The sequence below is a fragment of the Puma concolor genome, chromosome D1, assembly GCF_028749965.1.
Source record: "Puma concolor isolate L17-30 chromosome D1, mPumCon1.1.hap2, whole genome shotgun sequence".
Classification (NCBI taxonomy): domain Eukaryota; kingdom Metazoa; phylum Chordata; class Mammalia; order Carnivora; family Felidae; genus Puma; species Puma concolor.
The window spans coordinates 1,492,332-1,510,663 of record NC_141676.1 but is presented as its reverse complement, the minus strand read 5'-3'; the positions used below and the strand labels follow the sequence as shown (position 1 = coordinate 1,510,663).

General features: G+C 66.0%; 1 protein-coding gene across 1 annotated transcript; it reads right to left on the bottom strand.

Annotated features, from left to right (window-relative positions):
- Positions 1-71: 71 nt before the first annotated feature.
- Positions 72-17,490, bottom strand: CD81 (CD81 molecule). The gene is made up of 8 exons (XM_086676584.1): positions 17,276-17,490; positions 6,891-7,005; positions 3,512-3,609; positions 2,816-2,890; positions 2,366-2,470; positions 1,833-1,934; positions 761-847; positions 72-679 (listed from the first exon to the last, which is right to left on the bottom strand). The coding sequence occupies exons 1-8, from the start codon at positions 17,339-17,341 to the stop codon at positions 617-619; spliced, it is 711 nt and encodes a 236-aa protein (XP_086532710.1). The 5' UTR covers positions 17,342-17,490; the 3' UTR covers positions 72-616.
- Between the last annotated feature and the right edge of the window lie 842 nt (positions 17,491-18,332).

Here is an 18,332-nt window from a genome sequence, read left to right as displayed (position 1 = left end):
GCCAGGGTCCTTTGCCCCTCCAGCCACCCCCAGGGTCTCGGATGCTGCAGGCACAGGAAGGGGCCAGACAGTTTGTTAGCATGCCCGGTTTTTCCTTCTTTATTGAATGACTTTCAAGATGTAATTACAGTTGAAGGTGACAAGTTAGAAAGGAGAGGTGCACTGAAGGCATAAGGCTGCTTGTAGACCCGGCTCTAGACAAGTGGCAGGAGGGGAAAGAGGGTTAAAAAAGGCATGAGCCGTGCAGCCCACGGGGCAGGTGGGTGGGCCACGTGGCCCCCAGGAGAAGCCTGGCTGAGCGGGCAGAGCCCCTAAGCAGCTGCAGAAGCAGAGGGGCCCTTGCCTTGCAGTCCCCAAGGCCCAACTCACATGCCGTCTATAGGTGACTTCAGCCCCAAAAGGGAACGGGGAACTTCAGGACAAAAACAAAACCTCGGAAGTAAAAAGGCTAATAAGTGTAGCAGAGTACTACCGGAGAAGTTCTATACATAGGCGGTGGCGGCCCCTCCAGGGGGGCCCTCAGGGATGTCCGGTCACTCTAGGGCCACCGCAGGGTTCTCACCAGCGCCCCCCCCCCCCCCCCCCCCCCCCCTGCAGCAGGAGCGGCTGGAGCCGCTCAGTACACGGGGCTGTTCCGGATGCCACAGCACAGCACCATGCTCAGGATCATCTCGAAGATCTGCGGGGAGAGGCGGGCGGGACAGTCAGCACCCGGAGACCCAGTGGGGACCCCGGTCAGATGCCCGGCCCGTGCGCTCACCATGATCACAGCAACCACGATGGCCGCGATGCCAATGAGATACAGCTTTCCCGAGAAGAGGTCATCGATCTTCTGGTGGCAGTCCTCCTGTGGGGTGACAGCCCGCAGCCGGTCAGGGGCGTAGGTCCTCAGGCCCCCACGGTATGGCAGCACGAGATCATTACGGAAAGAGCACGGAGGGGTTCCACCCCTCGGGAGAGGTGTGACAGGGGCCCAGTCTCTGCCAGGTTATCTCGCATCCGTTTTGTTTATTTATTTAAAAAAATTTTTTTTTTCAACGTTTATTTTATTTTTGGGACAGAGAGAGACAGAGCATGAACGGGGGAGGGGCAGAGAGAGAGGGAGACACAGAATCGGAAACAGGCTCCAGGCTCCGAGCCATCAGCCCAGAGCCTGACGCGGGGCTCGAACTCCCGGACCGCGAGATCGTGACCTGGCTGAAGTCGGACGCTTAACCGACTGCACCACCCAGGCGCCCCTATTTTTAAATTTTTTAATGTTTATTTTTTGAGAGACAGAGAGACACAGAGCGTGAGCAGGGGAGGGGCAGAGAGCGAGGGAGACACCGAATCCGAAGCGGGCTCCGGGCTCCGAGCTGTCGGCACAGAGCCCGACGGGGGGCTCGAACTCACGAACTGTGACATCGTGGCCTGAGCTGAAGTCGGACGGTCGACCGACTGAGCCACCCGGGCGCCCCTATCACACCCATTTTAAAATGGACGTGGAGACGGAACGTGCTGTGCGTGCTGTCTTCCACTCAGGTCGCTAGGTGCCACGAGGAGGGTGCTGATCTGGGAGGTCAGGGCGCCGTCCACACCCACTCTCCGGGGGCAGAGACTCGCCTCCCCCGGGGGGCTGTCAGCAAAACCTCGGCCTCAGCCCAGCCCCCCAGCAGAGCACCCCCACTGGCCACAGCACCACCCAGCTTGGCTGTCGGCCGCATCCCTGCTGGTGCTAGCGGAGCAGCCAGGCGCCCCCCCCCCCCCCCCCGCCCCACTGCCCGAGCCCCGCCCAGGGGTGGCGGCAGCCGAGTCGGGGAGCAAGCCCGGCGGCCCGGCCCGCCAGCGCGTACCTTGAAGAAGTTGCTGATGACAGTGCTGCCTGAAGGACACAGGTTGTTCTTGAGAATGGAGGTGGTCAGCGCGGAGAGCGTGCTGGAGCCACAGCAGTTGAGCTGCAAAGAGCGAGGGCACCCGTGCTCAGCCCTGGGCCCTCGTTGAGAGAGGATCCGCAGGGAGATGGCCCAGGTGACCCCACAGGCTGCCGAAGCCCCAGCCGCTGCCCCAGCCTGGCCCAGGGTGGGGGGCTTGGATGGTCCACTCCAGGGGGAGCACTGAGCCCAGGGGCCCCTCCCCTTCCCTTCCTCCCTCTCAGCTGAGCTGCTCAGAGACCCCGGCACCGCAGCCTGACTGGCTCATCTGGTTCACACTGGGGATGCACAGGTCCTGGAGAATCCCCTCCAGGGGGGCTCCCAGACCCTCCAGGGGCAGGGCTGCCAGGTCCCCCACGCCCCTCCTGTTCCTGAGGAACGTGCTGGGGCCACACCCAAGAGGCCAACGCCCCGAACCCCCAGCCGCCCCGGTCCCCGGGCACCCCCTCCCGCACCGTCTCATGGAAGGTCTTCACTACGGCCTTGGCATTGTTGGCGTCGTCGTCTACCACGGCCTGCTGCAAAGCCTGGTCATAGAACTGCTTCACGTCCTTGGCGATCTGGGGGAGGGGTGTGTGGGAGGGGTGAGGTCACACCCACGGCAGGGACCACCCCCCCCAGTGGTGCGGGGCAGCAAGCATTCACCTGGCTCTTCTGGGAAGACACTGCTTCCAGGACAGATCTGGATGCCTCCCCCACTCCGCCCTGGGTGCTGGGAGACAGGGGGACCTGCTTCTACTTGGCCCCCATGCCACCTCCTCCAGAAAGCCCTCCGTGGCCTTTCATCAGGGGGCACCCCAACAGCACCTGCATCCAAGGTCAGGCCCATCGGCTGAGCGGCAGGGCCCTCCTCCCTCCTGTCCACGCTGCACGGGCCCCCCCCCGCCCCCCGGCCCTAGGCTCACCTGGTCTTTGTTGACAAAACCCCAGATGCCAGCAGCTACTTCACAGGCAAAGAGGATGACGAGGCAGGTGAAGAACTGAGGACGGAGTGCAGGACCCAGAGGAGGACAGAGAAACGGGGGATTAGAGCAGGCACGGGGCAGCTTGGGGCTCACCGTCCGCAGACGACAGGCACCCGAGTGACGCACAGGTGTGCGTGGGGCGTTCGGTGGCACCCGGCCGCGTGGAGTCGAGAAGCGTGTGCCGACCCTATCGCCATCCCCGCGGGGTGGGCTCTGCGTGGCGGGGCAGCTGGAGGGGCTGGCATAGCCGCGGGCCCCGTGTCCCCTGCGCACCCCGCTGCTCCCTCTCCCCACGGGAAGGGGGTGATGACACAGCGCCCGCTACCCGTGCCTCCCGGATTGGCTGGCCTTAGCTTCCCCACCAAGGCCGGCCATGGGTCGGGGCCTCGCTCCCTGTCGTTTCTGTGACTTTTCTTTAAAAACAAGAAAAGCAACTGTGGAACCGTGAGTTAGGGACCAGGCGGGACGGCAACCGAGCACAGAGGGGTTTCAGGACCAAGCAAGGCAACCAAAGGGAGAGGTCCCCAGGCCACGGAGAGAGCCCACCTCCAAGAGGGCAAGGGGGTCCCGCCAGAGTGAACGCGTGCTGCCTCCAGCGGAGCCGTGCCCCACCCCTCACCCCGCCCAGGACCTTACCGTCCCCAGCAGGCACTGGGACTCCTGGATGGCCCCGTAGCAGCCCAGAAACCCGACGAACATCATCACGGCGCCCACGGCAATGAGGATGTAGATGCCTTTGTGGGGGAGCAACAGATACCCTCAGTGCGCCACGTCCCGTAGGGCACCGCTTCCCGAGAGCCTGCCGCCCCGGACCTCCCCAGCCATGTGCGCACGGCCCCTGCCCAGGACTCGGGCCACCCCGCCGGAAGACAAAGGACTCCCAATGCCCCAGGGAGGAGCAGAGAGGGCCCTGCAGCCCGGCCAGCCATGAGGGCACCTCTCCCGCACGGGCCTCCTCGTCCACGACCCGGGAGCAAGGCCGGTGAGGCCCAGGCCGGCACTGCCTGGCATGTGCTCGGTGCGCAGAGAGCTCCGCCATCAGATCCGTACCCACGGGCCCCAGGAGGGGAGGGCCTCGTACAACCTGCACCCACTCTGGCTCCTCCTAAGATTCTGGGACTCGGGGTGGGGGAGGCGGGGCACAGAGCACCACCCCTCTCGGTGCACAGGGCCCTGAGGGGTGGGAAGAGGGAGGCAGCTGCAGGGGCCCTTCTGCCAGCAGCAGGGCATGCCCACTGCTCCTGGGCAGAGGTCAGATCCCGTGGCTCTGTGTGGCTCCGTGGGCTCGAGGAGCGGGCTCGGCTCAGCCTCTCGGCCTGCTGGACAAGGTGGCCTGGCGGCTGCGGTGCCCCACCCCACTGAGGATGGCATGTGGTGGCAGGGACAGTTCTGCCCGGGGTGCCCACCGGTCTGGGCGCATGCTCCTGGGGAGGCAGGAGGGGCCACCACAGAGTTGGGAATGCCTCTGGCCTAGCCATGCTGCCCTTCTTGGTTCCTGTGACCCACCCAGACAGGGCCCTGAGCCCCTCAGGGGGTGCCAGCCATAGCCGCCTCGCAAGCCTGGGCCTGTCCCCTGGCCACCACGGCCAACACTGTGGGCAGCCCAGGCCCCGGTTCGCAGAGCCAAGACCCCCAGGGCTCCTCTGTCTGGCCAGCCGGGGGGGAGAAGGAGGCTGGGGTTCAACCACTGGGCTCAGAAAAGCCAAAGCCTCTGGGCAGCACTCGGTGGACCTGGCTGAAGAGAGGCCTCCTGCTACGGCCGCCCTAGGGGGCTCCCGGCTCAGGGGGGCAGCACCCTCAAACTGGGTCTCCCTTCCCTCAGGCCCTGATACCCCCATCCTCAAGGCCACATGGGACCCCCAAGTTCCCATTCCCGGGTCACTGTGAGGTTCGGCAAACGGCAGCAGGTGCCTGACCCCCCCGCCCCATCCAGGCCCCACCTCCTCTGGAGCCTGTGGGGGGTTCTGGCAGGTGAGGTCAGGGACCCACCGGGCCCTGCGGCTCTGCCCAGGGTGCTGAGCGAACCCAGCTGACCTCCCCCTTTGCCGGCATCGGACAAAGAGCCCTTGTCAGGGACACATCTGCTTCCCCGCCTCCCTGGCAGGCCCAGCCCACACCAGGGCCAGTGGGAGGCTCCAGAAGGCTGGTCCTTGATGGGCAGGGACTGGCAGCCCATGGAGTGGGGGAGGGCAGAAGGGGGGCACCACAGGAGCCCAGGTCCCTGGGCTGGAGCTACCCCCGAGGACAGGCACCCCCAGAGCCAGGAGCACCAAGCTGGAGGCCTCTCTGCAAGCCAGGGTCAGGCCCCGGGTGACAGCCTGACGTGGCGCCCCTATGAGGGAGCTTCTCCCGTGGGACCGCTTCCCCACCGGAGCCCGGGCACAGCCCTGCAGAGCAGGAGGCCTGGAGCTGCAGCAGACCCTCCCCTCCCTGCCCCCCTGCTTCCTGAACCCTCCCCTGCCCAGCCCTGGCCTGGAGTGAGGGGGAGGCTTTGCAAGAACAGGAGTGCCCTGAGGCTTCCTTCAGGAGGGGGATCCCTTCCGGAGCCACCTGCCCACACCTACCACCCCCCCAGGCCACGCCCAGCTGTTGCTGGCTCGGACCTCTGGGGGAGGGGAGGGAGAGGGGAGGGAGAGGAGCCTCGCAGGAGAGAAAAGGCTCTCGCGGGTCTGGAGGATACTTCCTTGCCCTTGGACTCACGGGCAAAGCCGACAGCTTTGTTTCTGAGGGCGCCTGGACCACCTGTGGCAGACCCTGGGTCACAGTCCTCCTCGCATGCACCCTCGGAGCAGGTAGGCGGAGGCACCCTGTCCTCCGGAGACTCAAACCTGGGAGGGGCTGCACAGCCCTGGGGGAGCCTGGGAATGTGGAGATGGAGGACCCCTCCCCCACGCCCCAGGGACAGCCAGCCCCAGGAAACCACTGCCAGAGTCACAAGCTCCCATCTCCAGGGAGCAAAAAGGGGCCACCCTATTGGTGCTCCTGGACCCGACCTCTCAACCTTGCAGCTCAGAGAGGATCCTCTTTGTGGCCCGGGGTGCCCTGGGCCATCCCTGCTTCAGCAACCAAGCATGTATCCCAAGTGCATGGGAGGGGCCCAGACCCTTTCCAGGCGGCACACAGGACACCAGGCCAGAGGGGTGGCCGCTGACCCCTACATGGAGCCCCAAACCCTAAGGCACACACACACTTCCTGCCCAGCTGCCAAGGCCAGGCCAGGCCGTTCCTTTAAAGGACAGAAACATCTCCACAAACACGAGGGCCAGGCCCTGCCTCCCACTGGCTGGGGACCAACCTAAGGAGTGCAACTCTGCTGGACAGGGTGGGCGGGGGCGGGGCCCGATCCCTCAGGGACAGACACCCCGAAGGGGCACAGCTGGTGCCGAAGCCTAATAAGGCAACAAGGTGTGGCTGGAGGGGGGGCGGCCTGAGTCACACTGGCCCCTGCCCCACCCTGGGGCCCCAGTCTTCCTCCCCCCCGCCCCCTCCTCTGGGCTCCAGCTGCCAGTCCCGCTGCCCAGGCATCCGGCCCCACCCCTTCCCAGGGAGCCTCCCCCGAAATACCCTCCAGGAGACACAGCTCCCCGGCCCCCACCCAGCTGCCTCCTGCCCCGATTTGGTCCCCGGCAGTGATCTGGTGGGGTCCCAACAACTCACCCACCCCTTGAAGTTCCAGCTTTGTCCGGGAGCCTGGCTCCTGTCCCAAGCACTCAGGCATTGACCACCTCTGACCCCAGGCCCCGAAGGTCCCCAGGCTGAGGTGACCCCACCCACTTTCTGTCTCCAGCTCACTCTCTTGCCCAAAAAGCCCTTCCTGGCTGGCCTCCACCTGCCTAGCAGCCTAGCACAGGGCAAGCCCCACTAAGTCGGCCCAGGCCTTGCCTCCTCCTCCTCCTCCTGGAAGCCCGTCCTGACCGTCTGTCTGCAGCAGTCATGATCCGAGGCCTAGATGGGTCCTTCCTGGTCCCCCAGCCCAGAGCCAGCCAGGCCCTGGACCCGGACTGAGTGCACTCACCTACGTAGAAGGTGTTGGGCGCAGGCCTGTCTCCCAGCTCCAGGTAGAGAAGGTTGGTGGTCTGTGGGTCATGGCGGAGCCACAGGGCCACACCCAGGATCACGCCTCCGGCCAACTAGAGAAAGAACGGGTACAGGGTTACTCGCCCAGAGCGGTGCAGGGGTGAGTGTGAACCGCACCACACTGAACATCCAGGGGGCGGCAGGTGCTGGGCCCCCACTGCCACCGGGTCAGCTGTCCGAGGGCTCGCGCTCCAGGTGGCCCTCACAGACACTGCCGGGGTCTGGGCAGCCTCCCGGCTCCACGCGTCTGCTTTGCTGACCTGGGATCTGAGAGGCCCCAAGAAGGCCTGGATACCGAAGACCAGGTCCCCAATATCGGATGGGGCACGCTTATGTCAAAAAAGTATCCGTTTTTTATCTGAAGCGCAAACCTAAGTGGATGTCCTGTATTTTCATTTGCTAAATCTGGCCAGAGTCCACACCAGACCGGAGCACCCCAGGGACCGCTGGGCCCTCCTCCGAGGGGGGTGGCTCCAGCAGCCCTCAGCTCATCTGGGAACCCCACAGAGAGGACCCCAGGTGTTTGTTGCCAAGAGACACAGAGCGGTGGGTCTGATGCCACCGGGGTCCTGGCGGGACCCATGGAGGGAATGACAGAGGAGGGAGGCAGCTGAGCTGGTGGCATCCAGGAAGCCGCAAGGCCGAGGGGCCGGGCTGTTTGTGGGAGAAATCCTTGCCGCTGCCGGCCCTGGGAAGGGAAGCTACTGCAGGAGGAAGGAAGCCCGCTGTGCTCTCAGGCCAGGGGAGGGGCTGCCTGAGCAGCTGGGGCAGGACGGGGGTTCTGCTCAGAGCCTGGCATGAGGACAGGGGCTCCCGGCCCAGGGAGGCCCCCACCAGACTCACTGTCCTGCCGGCGCAGGGCCATCCGTGGAGGGTGGGGGCGGGCCCCCCGAAGAGGAGCCTGGACTGTGCCGGCCCAGCCTCCACACGAGCATGCGACCAACCCCGGGCCAGCGGCCGGGCTGCCCTCAGTGCCCCAGCCTCTTCCCCGGGCCGTCCCAGCCCTGGGTGCCCCACCAAGGTGGCACGTACTCCCAGAGCTACAAACTCCGGCTCCAGTCGGGAGGCCTGGCTACGCGGCCGCCAGCTTCCGGCTCTCCCTCTTCCCACCATCCGTGTGCTGGCAGCCGGGGTCTTCCCACAGCAGCACCAGACGCTGACCCTCACACACAGACCCACAGCTACACGTCCCATGGGGAAGAGAAACTGAAAAGCAGACCCCAAGGAAACCCCCTGGCCAGCCCAGCACCTGCCCCGGGGCCCCGGCCGGGGAGCAGACCCCCGAGACGGCGGAGGGTATGGCCGGGAGCCCCAGCACTGCACGGTGCCCCGTGGAAAGCCCCAGCAGCTCCCAGACCCTTCTACACTCGGCTCAGCTAACGGTAAGGCCGGTGGGACCGCTGGCACATCAGCGGGGGGCGAGGCTGACCAGCACGTCCCTCAGAGCACCCGGTCTGCCGCCCCGCTAGCCTGGGTTTCGCTTTCTCAGCTCACTTCTCCCGGAGTCCCAGGTCTGGTGGGGGAGGGGCAGACGGAGGCACCGTAAGCCCTTCCCATCCAAGCGTGAGTGCCGAGGGCCTACAGTGCACCTGCTGGCCAAGGTCCCCTCCCGTGGCACTCCGGGCGCCGCGTAGCCCTCAAAGGGCAGGGCCGCGGGCTCCCAGCATCCTGTGCCTCTCTGTGGCACCTGTCGTAGCCGCAAGAGGACCAGAGGACCCAGGGGACGGCTGAGGGGGGGTGGGCAGGGCAGGGGCCCCAGAGTCCTCGGCTTCTCCCGAGGTGGCGGCCATCTGCGGCTCCAAGGGAGGCGGTGTCGAGGCTGAGGGTTGCCGTGGCAACTCTGGCTTGAAACGGTCACTTGTTCTGTTTCGAAACTGTGGTCCAGAGCCGGCTTTGTGAGATGTTCCAGGGGGGAGGGGGAGGGGCAGGGGAAGCCCCTGTCCTGGGCCTCCCTCTGTAGTCCCTCTGTAGTCGCAGAGGCCTGGCCACAAGCTGCAGCTTGGCCTCCCTGTCCCCATCAGTGGAGGGGGGCGGGGTGTGGAGCACAGTGCCCCCCAGGGACGGAGGAGACAAGCCAGTCTTGGGGCGCATGGTCCTAGCAGAAATGCTGAGCCCGCCCCCCAGACACTACAGGCGGGACCACAGGCCCATGGAAGCTGGTCCCGCCTGGTGCTGAAGTGTCCCCTCCCTGCCAGGACCCCATCACTCCAGGCCCTGCACAGACGCACCGGGCAGAGCCAGGTGAACGCAGTGGTGAGGACCATTCCCAGCTCCCAGATGACGAGGCCCAGGCAGCGGGGGGGTGGAGAGGAGGGGCAGATGCTCACCTTAGGTCACCTCATCTGTACTGGGGGGGGGGGGTGGGATTGGAAAGCGCCCCCGGCAGGGAAGGGAAGTCCATGTGCTGGCAGAAAAAGGCAGTCCTCCACCCGGCCCAGCACACACCCACCATGTGGCGAGGCACAGGTGTCCCCCCAGGGACGTGAACGAGAGCGCCCCCACCATGACGTGGGCCCCGCTGTTCCCAGCCCCAGACCTCTCCTTCAACTGGAGAACCCACAGTCTGAACGAAAACAAAGTGGCCCAGCCACGCGGCGAAGCCACCGGCAGTAGGAAGTGTGTCCCTTGCACGACAGCCCGCAGGCTCGAGAACTGTGCTGAGCGACAGAAGCCAGACCAAATGGAGAGCAGCTTCTAAATAAAGTACACGCAATGCAAATCACGCGCAGCGACAGAAAACAGGCCCCTGGCCGCCCCGGGGTGGGGGAGGGGCCCCAAGGCCCCGGGACGCCGCCGGGGCTGGTGGACACGTCCCTTATCTCGACACGGTGACAAGCCCCAAGGGGTCCACCTGGGTCAGCACTGAGCAAGCAAGGTGTACGCTTCCCACACGTGCCGGGTGCTCCACGTCCGACACAGCTGTGCTCAACCCCCAGCTGCCCAGTCAACCCTGACCACGGACTTCTAAGCAAGGTCTTTGGGGGTAAATGTTTCTCCCGGGTCCCACCGGGCCTCAAGGTGAGGAGGCCGACACTCTGGGCTCGCCAGGGTGCCCGTGGCCCGTGGCAAGCACCTGGAGAGGTTGTGCTGAAGTCCTGCCACAGAACCATGGTCTTAGGGCCAAAGAAGGGACCGCAGAACTGTGGAGCCCGGACGTCCAGCATTAAGGGACCGCAGGAGTGACGGCAGTGGGTGGGGCCCAGAGCGGGCAGCCAGGGGTGCCCTGCGCTCACCTCAGGCTCACCTCCGTGACTCTGCTCCTCCACACCCTCCCTCGTAAGACAAGGATATAAAGGTACATAAGCTCATGTCACAGAGTGCTTCCCATGCCGCCCCTGGATAACACTGGCTCACGACACGCGCCGGCGGCCATGGTCATCGCGGCAGGTGTATCAGCGGTAGGGCCGGACACGTTTCATCATCCCCACCCAACAGGACCCTGCACGCATGGTCACCGGACCCCCTCGCCTGCCGGAAGCCCTGCTGGCCCCAGTCCGTGCCCCCCGACAGCCTCCTGCCCCCCCCGACAGGGCTTCTGCCCCGATAGCCTCCTGCCTCCCCCAACAGACTCCTGCCCCTGCCCCCCGGCAGGCTCCTGCCCCCGAAAGGTTCCTGCCCCCTACCCCTGTCCCCCGACAGCCTCCTACCCCCCAAGAGGCTCCTGCCCCCTACCCCTGCCCCCCGACAGCTTCCTGCCCCCCGACAGCTTCCTGCCCCCCAACAGCCTCCTGCACCCCACCCCTGCCCCCCAACAGGCTTCTGCCCCCCAAAGGCTCCCACAGGGCGGGCCAGGGCACAGCACTCAGGAAGGAGACTGCCAGTTTGGTCACAGGGGCGGGTCCCACGGTGGAGACAGCACGGCCACTTTAGGACCCTATGAAAGGCTCTGTTTCTGTTTCTTTCTTCTTCCCTTCTGAGAATTAATAAATATCAGCCTCAGCTGAAACAGGAGGGGACAGCCAAGTGCGCTGGGATCCTGCCCAGCCTGCCGGCCGTTTCCAAGAAGCGGCTAAAAGGGAGCAAGAGAGAGCGGGTGCTGCCCGGACAGGCCTGGGGCAGCCGCACCCCGGGCCCGCAGCTGAGCAGTCACCCCCGTCCCACCCACGCGCTCCATGGGCAACAAGGACAACTGGTGCGTCACTGACACCCTCCAGGCGGTGCTGGTCTTGCCCGGGGCCTGGGTGTCAGGGGCAGGGGGGCAGGTCCACCGAGAGGGAGGGTGCCGGGCTCCGCGCCAGCTCCGCTCCCGACCCACCGCCTCCAGGGGACATGCTCGCGGGAAAAGGCATGGGGAAGCACCCACTCGGCTTGGCGGCTGGCGGGGAGCTGGAGACCCCCCAGGAGGGAAGCACAGGCCATAAACACCGTCAGGGCCACCAGGTTAAGTCGGAGGAAATGCTGCGCAGCAAAGACGCTTCAGGGGCATCTGGTGGCTCAGTGGGCTGGGCATCTGCCTCCTGATTTCGGCTCAGGTCATGATCTCCAGGTGCATAAGACCACGCCCCGCATGGGGCTCTGTGCTGAATGTGGAGCCTGCTTGAGATTTTCTCTCTCCCTTTCCCTCTGTCCTTCCCCCGCCCTCAAAATAAATGAACAGACTTAAAAAAAAAAAAAAAAGACACTTTTAGGATGGGCTCCACAGGGTGAGTAGGGAAGGGGGAAGTCCTGTTGCCATCTTTCAGGCTGGGTGCAGGTCCTGGGTTCCTGCAGGCTGGCCCTCACTCTCCACCCACCATGAGGGGACAGGTCCAGACTCCTCCCTAGACCAACCTCAGGCCTTGGGGGGGGAGGGGGGGCCCACCCCGGCCTCTGAGAGCAGCTCAAGGCAGGAAGGAAGTGGAACCAGGAGCAGAGACCCTCACCTTGGCCAGGAGGCAGAAGTGTCTCTCGAGGCCCCTGAACCTCAGGAAGCCGCCTGGCCCGGCGCCTAAAGGCAGGTGAGAAGGGGGTCATGACACAGGCCCTCAAGGGCCCGTTCAGCTGGGACTTCCCAGCCCACCCTGCCACCTCTAGGGCCACACTGGAGAGCCACTTGCAGGGCCAGACCCCGACCCTACCACCCAATCCCCGCGTAGTGAAACCAGGAAGTGGGCTGCTCCCCTGCCCCAAACCCGCCCGCTGCAGGGAGGGCATGTGGGCGCAGACATCCCGGTGACCTGCCAGAGAAGACGGGCTGCAGAGGTGGGCTGGCCTTCCTCCTGGGGAGGGAGATGGGAGGTGGGCGGGCTTGGGCAGGGGACCAGAGAGTAGGTCAGGATGTCCTTGTCCCCGCCCCAGGGGAGCCCCAGCCCTGGAGCCACGCCAGGCTGTGAGGCACAGCGGGGCAAGGGCCTCCTCGGCTGGGCCCCGGCTGCAGGCAAAGGAGACGTCCAGCCCTGTGCCCAGCTGGCCCAGGGGAGGGCCACCTCACGTGGGCCGGAGCTCTTATCATCTCGGGGACACAGCGAAAGACTGCCCACCCAGAGGGAGCAGTGTGGGCCTTCTGCCAAGCAGAGCCACAGCCATGGGAGAGGGTGAGCTCCCCGTGAGCTCCGGGTGGGACCACACTCGGTGACTACCAAACCCACTGCCTCTCGGAGGCCCCCACCCAAGACCAAGGGCCCTGAGCTCCGGGGGCCAGGCCTCCCGGCCCCCAGGATGGAGACCCAGGGAGGCAGGTAGTCCCCACTCCTGCTCCCCCAGCCGCAACAGGGTCCCTCTCGGCCCTGGGTCTCAGCCTGAGTGTCCACGTCCTCGGTCAGGAGTTGGCTGTCAGCGGCAGTGCAAAACCAGCCTCGACATACACCTGTGATGGCACAGGTAAGACAGGTGACAGGGAGTTGCTAGACATCTCCCGAGGGCGTCTATGACCCAGGCCAAGCCGGGTGTGGGATAGCTGGGACAGACGATTCCTGTGTGACACGGACGCCAGGGTGGGTCAGCCACTCGCCGACTCTGCAGGGCAGATGGCCCTGGCTTCCTGTCTTTTACCTTCTTGACAATGACCATGTTCCCCACTCATCGGAGGCAGGCGAGGGAGATTAACCCTCCAAAGTCAGAAGAAGGGGACAAAGAGGCACGAACCCCCAGGCCCTGGCTGAGCTGCTGGCCTCTGGTCTGCTGCCCAGAGCACCCTGGCCACTGACTGGAGGAACTTACAGGCCCAACCTGACCCCCAGCCCAACCTGCCTCCCAAGCCCCTCACTCTGGCCAGGCCTCATGGTCGGGGACGGGGGGGGGGGGGGGGGGGGTGGCTACCCTGTCCCTGGCAGCTAGCTTAGGAAGGGAAATGGCTCAGCTGGCCCATGGGGACTCCCCTAGCCTCTGGGGGTCCACCCGGAAAGCCCCCAAGTGGTCTTGTGTGAATTAGCACCTGCTTTGCCATCAGGATGGGCTTAGGCCAGGCCCCAAAGTACAAATGATGTGTGCTTTGGGGGCAGGGGGGCACTGAGAAGTCCAGTGCTTTCTGGAAGCACGCTGGGTCAAACCACATTCTGCCAGACAGGTGGAAAACAGCCCAGGAAAAGGGTCCTGAGGGCCAATTCCGGGTGAGCCTGGTTCTTGGTCAAGGACGAGACATGCTGGCCACAGGGCAGACCCAGGGCTGAAAACCACCCGGCCCTTGCCGTGTGCCCTGGCCTGGGTCCTGGGGTGCCAGGGCCAGAGAAAGAGCCCCTGTGCTTCTCCATCCCCAACCCAAAACATTGGGCCAGGGCAAAGGTGACCATCTGCCCCTCCCACGGGTGCCTGGACTCTGCCTTATTGATTTTCTGCCCCAGGTTCTTCCCCTCACGGGGTTTCAGGCGCTGATATGAAGGCACGGGGTAGATTCTTTGGGAGAGGGGGCTTTTGGGGTCCGTCTCCCTGTCTGGACTTCGAAGCAGAGTGAGCTAGGGATTGGGGGTGAACTCAACTCCTGGGGACAGACCTGAGCTGGGGGTGGGGTGGGAACCCTGCAGGAAGGGCACCGCACCAGCCCCAGAGCAGAACCAGCCAGGGTCCCAGGCCTCTCGCCGCCTAGACATCCTTGGGGGGCTGGGGGCAGTTCGTTCCAAGGACAGACCACAGACTTCCTTTTCTTGTCTCAGCCCAACGGCTGTTTCCCCCAAAGCTGTGCCACTCACTCCGTCCACTGGCCCACCCCCCGAAACGGGGCACAGGAAATCCCCACCCCCACCCAGAGCCCGCCAGGGTCACATCCCCTCTCCCGGAAGGAAGGCGACAGAACCGCTAAGTGACAGACAGTCATGTGCTGTCTGGAAGCGAGAATGAAATGCCAGTTAGCGAGGCTTCTAATCAGCCCTGTTCCCAGCCGGGCCTGGCTGCCCTGCCTCTGGAAGGCGGCCACGGAAGGCATTAGGTCGGAGGAGCAGCCAGGCCCGGGCGGGGCACGCGGCACTCTCCCCGGCCAGCCTCTAAGGAGAGGCTGCGATCGTACCCACTTCACAGACGAGGAAGGCGAGCGACCTTACACGTGCCAGTCACCTGCCCCGGGTCCCGGGGAGGGGAGCCTCTGCCCTTCCTGAAATGCCCCAGCGGCAGGAGTCCCAAGGACCTGCCGCCTCTGCCGGGAAGCTCCGGGTCCCGCCCCACCGGGAGGATCTCCTCGCTGCCGGGCAGGGTGTCTGCACCACCGGCACCGTCTCGAAGGCTTGGCCCAGGCCCGGCCCCCACTCTGTCCCTGCCTCACTGCCCGATGCCCACCCGGCCAGGGAGCCCCCAGCGGGCGGTGGGCAGGCCTACGGATTGCACACTGCCCGGGGCCCCGAAGTCTGAGCACAAGGAGGAGACGTGCCTCGTGAGTGTGCAAGGTGACGGCGCCCCTTCCCGGAGGAGCCAGCCCCCCCCGCCCCCCGTCGTGGGAGCCTCCTCACTCTCTGAAACGGAACTTTTAAAAGCACCTGGTCCAGACACCCACTGTCAAAGCCTCCTCCCAGCTCCCCATCTACACCTGCTCCTGTACCGTGGCCAGGCTGCCCAGTGAGTGAGAGTCAGGCTGGGCTCACCCGACATCCTCTGGGGTCCCCCAAGCCCCTTCCCCAAGGCACTGCCCACATGGGCCAGGAGAGCAGTCTTCCTGCCGGCCATCCACGCTCTACAACCATTTCCTGAGTTCCGAACACTGGAGCGTTAGTAATCGGCCAACCCCGGGAGATAGGATGTGGACCTCCACCTTAGAGGGCAGGAAGCCAAGGCCCAGGACCGGGACAGTGGGGAGGGGCTCCAGCATCCAGACCCACCCCCACGGCTCCGTGCTCTCAGCCAGGAGAGGCAGGACACCCGCACTGAGAGGGGCTCTGCCAGAGCGGTGCCCCCCCAGCCCCGCCTTGCTCAGCTCTGCATGCCCCCACCGCAGGGGTGGGTGGGGCCACGGTGACCGTGGACCGTGGAACATAGTTCTCAGTGCTCAGCGGGGTGGCTGCTGAGGGGAGAGGCCTCAAACATCTCTTCAAGCCTCAATACAGAGCAGCCCCTGGGGACGTGTGAGGCCTCCACCCCAGCTGCCTGGGGAAATACCAGGCTCACCCAAGTAGAGCTGGGGGGTGAGTGGGGGCTGCCCTGGAGACCTGCCAGTCTGGGCAGGGGGGAGGGACTTACCCAGCAAAGACACTCAGCCTGAGGACAAGACTCTACTCCAAGCCACATTGTCTACGTCCGCCTACCCTCTACCTCCTGGTCAAGGCCCTGACCCCACATCCAGGCTCTGCTCGCAGGGGATGGGCCTAAGGGCCAGCAGAGGGGCGTCTGGATGTGCCCCTGGCCCCCTACATGCCCAGGCCACAGCAGGCAAACGCTAACGTGACACTGACAACACCCCTTGAGTGAAGGCCCCAGTGGCTGCTCAGGCCACACCTGGCCCATCCTGACAGCCCCACTGCCCCCCACTCCCTGGGCAGAGGCCAATGGCCGCAACCCCCCCCCACCTGTGCCTCCCCAGCCAGGTAGGATGTGACACCCCCACTCCACCCCCAGCCAGAGCTCACTCCAGTCTCTGTCCTCACCACCCCAAATACCTCATTGCCCCGAGATTCACTCTGGGATCCTCGGCTGTCCAGATGCGAAACAGATGTCCCCGGTCCCACACACTTGCTCAGGGGCCACTTTAAAAGTTTACCCCCCAGTGTCTACTGGAGAAATACACTGTCCACCAGATGTTGTCAGGGTCCCTCCTGAGAAAGGGTGAGCGGCCTGTGGCGGCACAGCAGGATGGAGGGGCCCAGGAGGGTACCCAGTCACTGCCCAGGGAGGCAGAGCAGGGCCTGAGAGGTGTTCCTGCACCCAGTCGGGCCCCTCCCCAACCCCGACACAGACAGGAAGCAAAGACCGTGCCAAAGCACCAGCGGTTACACACTAGCGGTTAACCCAGGCCAGGAAAACACAACTGGCAGGTCAGCAGCCTGGAGCCCCCAAGACCCTCCTGCACCCAGAGATGACCATCCTGGGAGGACCTCTTTCCAAGGGGGATGTCCAAACCCAGACCTCAGCCCAGACCTGGGCATCCACCCAGACCCAGGCCGCGTGCCCAGAGAGGCTCGGGTCCTCAGGGCCGCCTGTCCTGTGCCAACTCCGAACGGCCGCCGCAGCCCCACTCCCGTCCGAGCTTCCACAGCCTCCCGGGCGAGGCCGGGCTGCAGTCTCGGTCTGGGTGAGGGGTGCAGGGGGGTCAGCCCCACAAAGCGTGGCCACCGCGGTGCGGGCGCCCAGCACGCGGGCCACACTGTGCTGAGGTGCTTCCTGTGTGAGCTCCGCCGCGGCCCGGACCCCTCACGGCGGTCCCCGGGGCGGAGGCAGCTGACCGGGGTGGGAGCCGACCTGGGCCAGGAATGGAGTGGAGTGGACGGTTCCCGACACTCGGACCGAGTGCGCACCCCCCACCCCCCCCCCCACCCCCGGCCGCCCATTCAGGGGCGGTGGCCCGGATGAGCTCATGGGGGCGGGGCGCCTGGAGCCCCGCCCCCGAGCCCCCTCGGTCCCCGCGAAGCCGGGTGGTCCCTGACTCCGCGGCCGGCGGCTCGGAGCCCGCACCCACCGCACCGACAGCCATCACCCAGCGGGCACAGACCCGAAGCCCCCGAACGCCCCGGCCCGACCGCGGGGGCCCTGGGCCCGGCCGCGCAGAAGCCCCTAGACCCGGCTCGCAGCCCCCAGTGTCGCCATCGCCAGGACGACCCTCACCTCCCCGCGTGCCCGCCCAGGACCCCCACCCGCGAACGGCGCCCACAGGTGGCCCCGCAACTTGGCGTCCTGGCTGCGCCCCCTGTGCGGGGCCTAGCGCGGCGCGCGGCCTGCCGGGGCTCGGGGGGCCCCCGTCGCCCTCCCGCCCCACCCCCGGTCGGGGCTTACCCAGAAGACGAAATTGAAGACGAAGAGCAGGTACTTGATGCACTTGGTGCAGCCCTCCACCCCCATGGCGGCGCGGGCGGCGGGCGGCCTGCGGGCCGGTCCGGGGCGCGGGGCGCGGGGCCTAGCGGGCGGCGGGGCCGGGGCGCGGGCCCGGGGCCGGGGCGCGGGACGCGGCGAGGGGGGGGGTGGGGCGCGGAGACGCGGGCGCGGGGAGCGGGAGGCCGGGCCGGGGCAACTGGGGTGACCGCCGCCGCTGCGCGCTCGCTCTCTGGCCGGGCGCGCGCCCCGCGCCGCCTGTTATAGGGCGCCCAGGCCCCGCCCACAAGGCCCCGCCCACAAGGCCCCGCCTCCTCCCGCCCGAGCGCGCAGCCCCTCCCCCATGGAGCAGGCGCTCGGCCGGCGGGGGCGGGGTCAGACCCGCGTGCAGCCAACCCGCGAGCCTGAGCCCGGGAGGGGCCGCGCGGGAAGACGGGGTTTGTGGCCAGCGGCGCCCCGGGAAGAACCTCTTCCGCTTTGTCTTCCCTCAGGCGCTTTGGACAATCCACGGAGGCTCCCTGGAGGAAGTGGTGCACCAGAGATGGCGATGCCAAGAGCTCCAAGGGTCGGGACCCTGGGTGGGTGACAGAGTCAGCCTGCGGGGCCTGAAGACCTTGGAACACGATTCCAGGCAGCCAAGCCCTTGTCCCATGGTCAGGGGGTGGTTGTGGAGTGCTGTTAGAGGTGTCTTTGTTCGGAAAGATCGCTGAGAGGGTGACTCTAGACCAGTGTTAAATGACAAGGAGACCCAAGCCACCTGGAAGACAGCCTCTAAATACTGTGTATCCTGTGCACACTCTGGTGGTGCCGGTCCCCCACGGAAGCCGGCCGCACAGCCCAGCTGGCTTTCTGAAGGCGTGGGGGCCAGGCTCTGCTGCCCTCACCCCCTGGGCTGACGAGGATGTGGAGAGGGTTCTTCCTCCCGAAGGGACAGAGCGAAGCTGTGGCCAGGTGACCCGCGGACGTGTTCTGTATCCGCATAACCCTAGCACACATCGCTGCTGACTGCTTGAGACTTGGC